The sequence below is a fragment of the Buceros rhinoceros genome, unplaced genomic scaffold (genome assembly GCF_000710305.1).
Source record: "Buceros rhinoceros silvestris isolate BGI_N320 unplaced genomic scaffold, ASM71030v1 scaffold6056, whole genome shotgun sequence".
In the NCBI taxonomy this organism is placed as follows: domain Eukaryota; kingdom Metazoa; phylum Chordata; class Aves; order Bucerotiformes; family Bucerotidae; genus Buceros; species Buceros rhinoceros.
This window is the reverse complement of record NW_010417989.1, coordinates 1,777-10,346: the sequence shown is the minus strand read 5'-3', so window position 1 is coordinate 10,346 and position 8,570 is coordinate 1,777. Positions and strand designations below refer to the sequence as shown.

The window sequence follows — 8,570 nt, the reverse complement described above, 5'->3', positions numbered from 1 at the left end:
GGAAAGACTGTCCTAAGTGTTCAACAGTGAAACTGCCAGCCCATCACTTCAGAGGTTTAGGATTGAGTTCCAATCTTACCAGGGTATTTTTGGATTAGTGGATGGCCTGTGTGTGAAATAAAGTGATACAGACCTTGGAAATAGAGTTCTTGACTCGCAGACCTGCCTGAGGATCCTGTTTTATACCGTTTATTTGCCTTCTTGTTCTTGAGGCTGGCGGGTCAGTGTGGTCCCTAAGCTATCTCAGAACCATCTCAGGGCTCCTGTGGCTTGCCGTGACAGGAAATGGCCTTTCAACACTGTTTCACAAGACTGAGTGATTCCAGTCGGAATCTTTACGATCCCTGATGCCACCATGCTTATCCAGCTAGGCCAGAATCTTGTTAAGTATTGGCTTTCTGCATGGGGTTTGATGTAAACCTATGTAGTCAAACCTTTTCTGCTTCATCCAGCTGGGCAGATCACTTTTAATTACTAGTTAAAAGTCTATGCCACAGTCAGGCGTTTTTCCTACAAAATGCAGTTTCCAAGTGATAAAACTTCTGTAGCACCCAGTAATTCACTCCTGGACATTTCTCAAGCTCTGTTTCCCTTTACTTGAAAACTGTAACTGTTTCAAGCAGGAAATTATACCACTGAAAGCTTCAGTCATTCAAAAGAAGCAGCGTATACTCAAATTCAAAATAGCCCTATCCAGTGTTCTGCAAGTACCATACACCTTTGTTTCCTATTTGAGATGAGCAAATGTTGATGTTTGAATTTCTGGTTTTAAAACCCACTCTTAGGAGGGTGAAGTAGAGTAGAGACTAGACTGTAGAAATAAGTTTTGTAATTCACTGGTCCTGACAATTCACAGACAGAAGAGAGGAGATTTTAAGTTTCTCTCATCTGTACTTTATTGTGCCAGACTCATCCTTCAGCTAAGGAGCTCCAGGAACACCATGTTTCTCCTGGAGTGGTTTGTGTGCTCCACAGTATTTCTCTGACAAAGAGAAGTCAGAGGGGTTGTATTTGAACCAGATGTTCAAGTACCGGAAGAATTACATCATTTTCTCCCTCCTCAGAACAGACAGAATGGCCTAGTATCTGGTCCATGATGTTTGTCCATAATGTTGCACAAGCCTATAAAAATAATTAATTTTTACCCCAGTTTCTTCCAAGAGGCATCACTCTATAGTATCCACAAGAGAAACAGGAAAGTATGTTTTGTTCTCATTTGTACTGGGAATCTCTCAATGGCGTAGATAGAGAGAGATATGTTGGAGAGGGAGGAAGGACAGATTAAAGAGAAATCTTTATGACTACTTGTGTTACAAGGCAGATTTGAAAAGGGCATATAAATTTAATATCTGCAGAATAAGATTTGTGCATGACCCATTCCCATTAATTCTCAAATCAAATGCTCTGAGGTATTTGCAATAACTTTTTATGCTTTAGCAGTGTATGTTTCATTTGGCCTGCATATTTACTCAAGCAATAACCTCCAGAATGGAATTAAACCTTCTTGGATGCCTTTCTGACTTTCTGATTCTCACCTATGTGTCTCCTGCAATTGTTACGCTATAATTCTCGGCAGGGGGTGGGGGGGGGGGGGGGGGGGGGGATCAGGGATGCGCTGGGCTGCCCCTTGGCCCCACACCAAATGCTGTCTGAAAGGAGGAGGACATGATGCAAGTCGTGCTCTCCCAGCATGGCAGGGGGGGGGGGGGGGGGGGGGGGGTGTGGGGGTGGAATGATTTTAACTTACCTATTCATTGCTAAACATAAAACCTCTGTTTCTGTGCTACAGTTCCAGCCAACTATGAGCCACCCGTCTGATGAAGCACCTTTTAATCCTTATGTGCTGCCAAGGAAGAGAGGTCTTACAGGAGCTGAAAAAGGTGGGCAAAGTAATTTATGTCACTAATACAATTTACTTCTTTAAGCCAGTGATCTCTTCTCTACTCATATTTCTTTTTTCTTGCATAAATTTCACACCGTGTTGTGTATTGGTATAGCCACTATTGTAACTCATGTGGCAGCTGAAACTGCCAGATGTGACCATCTGTAATAAAAAACACTTAACAGAAATCACTTTTTCCATGTTGAAGTGAAAGGTTATTTCTTCCTTGACTCTAAGAGCTGCATCCTTGCACTTCATAAAATGAATTGTGCTCTATTGCATCCATAATGCCAAGCTGGTGCTCAGGCTTTCTGTAAAATACAGCTGAAGATGGGTACCTAAGAATGAACTACATATAAGGCAGCATTCTGAATGAAGAATTGTCTGAAGTAGCTGAAGAGAAGTACTAAGGAGAATAGCCAGCCTTTAACTTTTCTTCCCTTAAGGAACCTACTGGTTTCACGTTATACAGTTACTCAGTAGTTACAGCATGTCAGCAGGTGGAGTATTTTGGAGTGTTCTGAAGTGCCTGTAGCTGGACTACATGTGGTTTCTTTATAATCCCGTCATCAGTCAAACATGCTGATGATCCTGAACATAGAAAGGGTGAATATAGTAGCTATGGCAGAAAAAATGTCTCACATAACGTCTAATTTTTTCATTGTTTGATCTGCAGATGATCAAAGAGAGGCCTTACCCATGGATACCGAAGTCTATGAAAGTCCATATGCTGATCCAGATGAAATGAAACCAAAAAATGTCACTCTAGACAGGAAATTGTTAACCTTGGAGGAAGGAGAACTTGGCTCTGGCAACTTTGGTACTGTAAAGAAAGGATTCTATAAAATGAAAAAGTAAGGGTTTCCTTCTATTTTAGTGGAGTCTAACATGTGGAAGCTTTAGCCTTTGTTTTTCAGAGCAGCGGTAATTTTTGCATGTCATTTTGGGTGACAGAATGTACCTAAGTAATTTGGTTTTCTCTCTGGTTCCTCTCTTTATATGTACACTCATCTTCTCTACACTCACTGTGTTTTTCTCTCTTTGCAGACACCTCTTTGCCTGTAGCATAGTTACCTCCCAGCCATAGTTTTTGTCTGTGAAGTGGGGAAGTGCCGCTTATGACTATTTTCTCTCATGTCAGGGACAGAAGAGTGGAAAGTCCACTGCCTTCCTCCATGTCCAGTGTGGGCAGTCACGCTACTCAGTGCTTCGCATCCACAGTACCTCTCTTTGAGAAATAGTGTAGAGCACCACAGACAGCTTACCCATAGCAAAGAGATCTTCGTCTGAAATAAGGATGATAAACAACTGTCTCTTGTTGATTTTCAAGAAGACAGAACATGTTGTGCCTTCTTTTATCGTATAATTGCAGTAGGTACAGACCCTGTTTGTACTGGCAGAAGAGGGAGCACTTGTTTGTACTGGCAGAAGAGGGAGCACCTGACCGTGCATTTTCACAGTAAAATGTCATCAGTATGTTGTTTAAGTGTGTGGGCTGATTACCTATACACATTCACCACTTGAAGCTGGAGGCATTTCTTTAACCAAGGTTTTCAGAGCTAGGAGAGTTTTTCTTTTTCCAGTGAAGTCTGAGGGTATTTGAAGGGCTCTGGTCCCATCTTGTGTTTGCTAATCTTGTTTCATGCTTGAGCTCTGTCAGTCTCATCAGTCACTCTCACTTAGTTGTATGAGATGAAGGTTGCAGGAGTAGGCTTAGTTTCTCACGATTTCAGAGCACTGCCTTGGGGCCTTGCAATGCTGCATGCTGTAGTCTCACCCCCAAAACTCCTCAGTACTTAGAAAGGCCTTTATAGCTTTTCTTGCCTGAAAACCTTTATGGCATTCTTGCCAGAATGGGCAAGAAAATTTTGTCTGGTACAATTGTTTTCAGGCTTGTTAAGACGTTTTTATGACTATTTAAGTTTTCTCACATTTTTTCCATTCTCTCTCTCTTTTGCTTAGAGGTCTTCTGAGCATTTCAGACATAGATGTTCCTGTTACAGTTGGGTTTTTTTCCCCCTCTGAATGTCTATTCTGTCTTTTGTCACGGTTCATACTATGTGCGCAGAAATGTCGGATGAAGATTGTGTGCATTTGCACACAGATTTATCAGTAACTAATCCCAGAACTTGATTCTTTTTTGTAGAGGTGCCAAGCCAGTGGCTGTAAAAATTCTTAAGAATGAAAGTAATGATCCAGCCATAAAGGATGAACTACTGAGAGAAGCAAATGTAATGCAGCAACTGGATAACCCGTATATTGTCCGAATGATAGGCATATGTGAAGCTGAGGCCTGGATGTTAGTAATGGAAATGGCTGAACTTGGGCCATTGAATAAATTTTTGCAAAAAAATAGGTTTGTATGCTTTGATTCCGTTTCACAGGATTTATCCAAAGGGGAAAAAAGATACAGGTCCCTTTTTTTTTTTCTTTAAGGGCAATTTTATAATGACATGTTGTTAATATAATGGTTAATTATTGTAGTTACTTTTCACCAGGACATGATTATCTTGTACATGTTTCCTGTTAAATATTTCTGGTAGTATAGTACATTTTGAGTAAATGAAAGAATTTTCACATGTCCTTCAATTGCTCATTTATTGATACCATCACACATCGTCTTGCTCAGCATATTCTTATGCTGCCTGTTCTGTTTGAAGCTTACCTAAACAAAAGTGAGTCAGGTTTCTCATATGATGTGGGGAAGTTCATAGAAAAGATTTATATTTGAATTCCATGAAAAGTCGTGAAAATTAAGTCCTGACCTCTTAAAAATCCAATTATGATTTTCAGACATGTCACAGACAAGAATATAACAGAGCTGGTACACCAGGTTTCCATGGGGATGAAATACCTGGAGGAGAATAACTTTGTTCATAGGGATCTGGCTGCAAGGAACGTGCTATTAGTCACTCAACATTATGCCAAAATTAGTGACTTCGGACTTTCTAAAGCTCTTAGTGCTGATGAAAATTATTATAAGGTAAGGTTTGCAGAAGACATGAAAGCTGTATAGTACCATAGCTTAATAAGGTTATTTTCAGTTGAAGTGCAAATGTTTTTAAAAGTTGAAAATTATTATTCATTGTTTTATAGCCATATATATGTCACTGATTTTCAAAATGTGTGATTAAGAGATGTGTAGGGAGGAAAAAGCTAGTCCCTTCTTTCATTAACTTTTGGTAAACTTGTCATTAGAAGGTTGAAATTTATGGTGGAAAATGAGATAATTCCTTATATAAAAGGGGGAAAATGTCTTCATTGGAGACAAGAACTTTTGGGCAGTTATATTTTTCACCATGTTCAAGGAAAATATAGGCTATCACACTGTATTACTGACTAACAGAACTGAATTTGTGGATTTGTGGAAAGGATACCATTGGTAATGTTTAATTTGATCTAGGCAGAACTTCTTTAGCTTGTTCTTAAATTCATTGGATCTCTGTGCAGCTAAAGGGACTGAAATAGCTGCCACATTTAATAAGGTAAAAACATCCACAGCGGACAAAGGCTCTAATCATGTCCACATCTTTTTTTCTGATATATTGTTCTTGCAGTTCAAATTATTTCTTCCTTCTGCCTATTCCCTTTCATCAGCTTTTTAATAAGCCAGACCGTGAAACGCTACAGAGGAGAGGCAAGCACATACTCCTTACTGATGACCTTCCTATGGGAATAGTAACTGCTGCCAGAAAAGGCAGCAACGTCTTAAATCACTGCCATTGCCCTAGACAGAGCTGCTTGTCAGAGGTTTGAGAACTGGTATCAAAAGCCCATTCCCTTTACAACTCCACAAATTGCAGTGGGGTTCTTTCGCTAGATCTGGCACTGTGCTGGGACAGCTTGACACTTGAGTTGTCGCAACGCAGTGATGCGGCGTGATTTAACTAAATTGCAGTTTGCCATAAGGCAGTCACTATGCTTTGAGGTGGAGCATCACCTTCAAGTAAAAGTGTAGCTGAGTGTGTATCTCTTACCCTCTGTGGAGAGCCTAGATGAAAAAATCTTACTTTTAAAGGGCAATTTTAAATTAAATGCCACTAAAAACATGACTCCAGGCCACTTAGCTAAGCTTTGCTTTACCATAGATTTCACTTCAGTGCGTTATTTTGGAGGAGGAAGATCAGGAACAGTTTTGTAATGCTTTTGAAGAAGCTTCTACCCTTCTCTCTAATGCAAACTGCATCAGAAATGTTGTGGTACTTGGTACAAATGTGTGCAGATCTCACTTAACTTGGCTTATATGAATCCGGTGTTTTCTACTTACCACTGTCTCTAGCCTGCATTTTTTCCTTTCTGTTATTACTTATTTTAGGCTCAAAGTCATGGAAAATGGCCAGTCAAGTGGTATGCTCCAGAATGCATGAATTTCTACAAATTTTCTAGCAAAAGTGATGTCTGGAGCTTTGGGGTTTTAATGTGGGAAGCTTTCTCTTATGGGCAAAAACCATATAAGGTGAGTAGTTCTATATGGTATTTTTTTTTTCTGTGAAAATTCAGAGCAAATTTGAACTGATGCCTCCTCCTACCTAAAAAGGGTTATTGCAAGCCAAAGCAGGACTCCGCGCCCCATCTGTTGCAACAAATGAGTCAAAGTATAGCGCAAAATCAGCTCCAGGCCTCTGTTTATTTTATCCAGCATGTGTGCTGTAATCATTTGGAACTCAGATGCCTGTTCTGGTCACTTTGTTCCAGGGAATGAAAGGTGGTGAAGTTGCACAGATGATTGAAAGAGGAGAACGAATGGAACGTCCTGAAGTCTGTCCGACAGAAGTCTATGATCTAATGAAATTATGTTGGACGTACAAGTGAGTGTGACGTGATGGTCTCTTTTTTAATAGAAGTACATTTTAATCTACTTAGTGAATAGCCAGCAAAAGGCGGGGAGGGGAGGGTGGAGGGGAGGGAAGGTGTTTAAAAATACATCGTTTCAGCTGGTGTTTAGCTTACAACCAACCTCCAAACTAAGTAATCAGTTGCACTTTCAAGTGAAAATTATTTGAGATATTCAGTGTACTACAAGAAGCTCATTTTGCACAGCTGATTTTGCTGAACCATTTTATATGAAAAATAGGATATCATAAAAAAAAAGTAATTCCACAGGAAGGTCAGCCTGATGTATTTTGAATAAAAAGTTTGAAATTAAGCAAGTATTTTTGTTTCATTTTCATTTCCAAGGCTTTCTTTATTGAAATTTCAAGGTCATGTTGCCAAATATTCATTCCATTCCTCAATAGTTAATTTTTTTGACCTGTTTTTCTCTCATTTCTGAATATGCTCAGATTGGGTCTCACAATTACTTCCTATTAATGAGATGAAAAATATCTTTTCAGATCACACCTAATATGTCAGAAACATTTTTTCTGGTTGATAACAATTCAGAAGTTAGATTGATGAAATACAGAGAAGGAAAAAAATAGCCTACCTGTTATTCTTCTTTTATTAATATATTGCAAAAATGTATTAAAAATGTTTTATCATTCATCATTTTAAACTATTCTGTGGAGATTACTTCTAGCTATAGGACAGTCTCCGTAAAGATCCCAAAGTCTACTCTAATGTCATTTACTCTTCCAGTTCAGCTCACCATCTGGAGAATATGTGTGTCCAGCAAAGGGTCTGGATTCCATTTAAGCCACTGTGGTACTTTAGATACCTTGCTTCTTTGTTAGTTTTATTAAACCTAGTGCTTTAGAAAAAATGCAGAGACATAAAATAATGTCTGCCTTTTTGTTTGACACAAAGAATGCTCTAACAGTCCTAGGTTGAAAGAGATCATTTTTTGTTACGTTGAAAAAGCATATCATAAAGCATGCTGCTTTTTGTTTGTTTGTATTCAATTATCTTTAATATTGGAAAGAAAAAGAAGAAAATGTAAGAAGAAGGTTCAAGGTCAGGCAGTGTAACTATCTCAATATGTAATGTATTATTGTAAGGACTTGTTAGTATAATTGTGTTAGCCCAAATAACAAAGAATTGCAGATAGAGAAGAAAGACAGACAGTGCAGCTATCTAGTGTTTGCATAGACTCATCTCAGTGCTTCTAAGCCACTCTGTGTGACTGTAGCACCCGTTATAGGGCAGATGTTGCACTGTACATATTATTTTCTCTAGATTTTTACTGAAGTAGATGAAGTAGAAAATGAAATGGAGCTGATTTACCATTCCTTTCTTGTGGTACCTTCACCAACCGCAAAGTAACAGGTATGATAGTAAATCCACTGACTGGGTGCTCTGTGGTGACAGTTGCCACTATGTATTCATTTTGCTGCATCATTTTGGTAGCCTTAAAACTGTGAGCATCTTTAATTGTGCTATCACAGAGGTAAAATCCCAAGTGGTAAAAGGCCCATGGACCTTGCCAGCTTTCTCCTTCCTACACAGTGATACTTGTTTTCTTTCCACAGTGTTGATGACCGACCGGGATTTGTTGCAGTCGAGCTGAGATTGCGTAACTACTATTATGACATTTCCCATTAAGACCGTGAAGAACAGCAGCTTCATTGCCTCCAACCAGCACCCTCTGAGAAGCAGTCCAGTTTCCGAAACCAAGCAACTTTGATTTTTGTACCGCCGCTTTCACCCTGCAAAGCTCACTGCTAAACCCTGTGCCTGTGGGGTTGCCTTTTCTTGCCTTCTGCGCAATATGCAGCCCCAAAATAGAGCATTGAAAGTGGAGAGACTCCAA

The 8,570-nt window shown here is 39.4% G+C and overlaps 1 protein-coding gene across 1 annotated transcript in view; it reads left to right on the top strand.

The window, feature by feature from the left end:
- The window catches only part of SYK (spleen tyrosine kinase), a 30,266-nt gene extending 21,904 nt beyond the window's left edge, over window positions 1–8,362 (top strand). The window contains exons 7-13 of the mRNA XM_010138354.1: window positions 1,790–1,880; window positions 2,559–2,736; window positions 4,029–4,238; window positions 4,676–4,865; window positions 6,198–6,338; window positions 6,578–6,690; window positions 8,290–8,362. Coding sequence (XP_010136656.1) covers window positions 1,790–1,880; window positions 2,559–2,736; window positions 4,029–4,238; window positions 4,676–4,865; window positions 6,198–6,338; window positions 6,578–6,690; window positions 8,290–8,362 — 996 coding nt within the window. The remainder of the gene's footprint in view (window positions 1–1,789; window positions 1,881–2,558; window positions 2,737–4,028; window positions 4,239–4,675; window positions 4,866–6,197; window positions 6,339–6,577; window positions 6,691–8,289) is intronic.
- The last annotated feature ends 208 nt before the right edge of the window (window positions 8,363–8,570 follow it).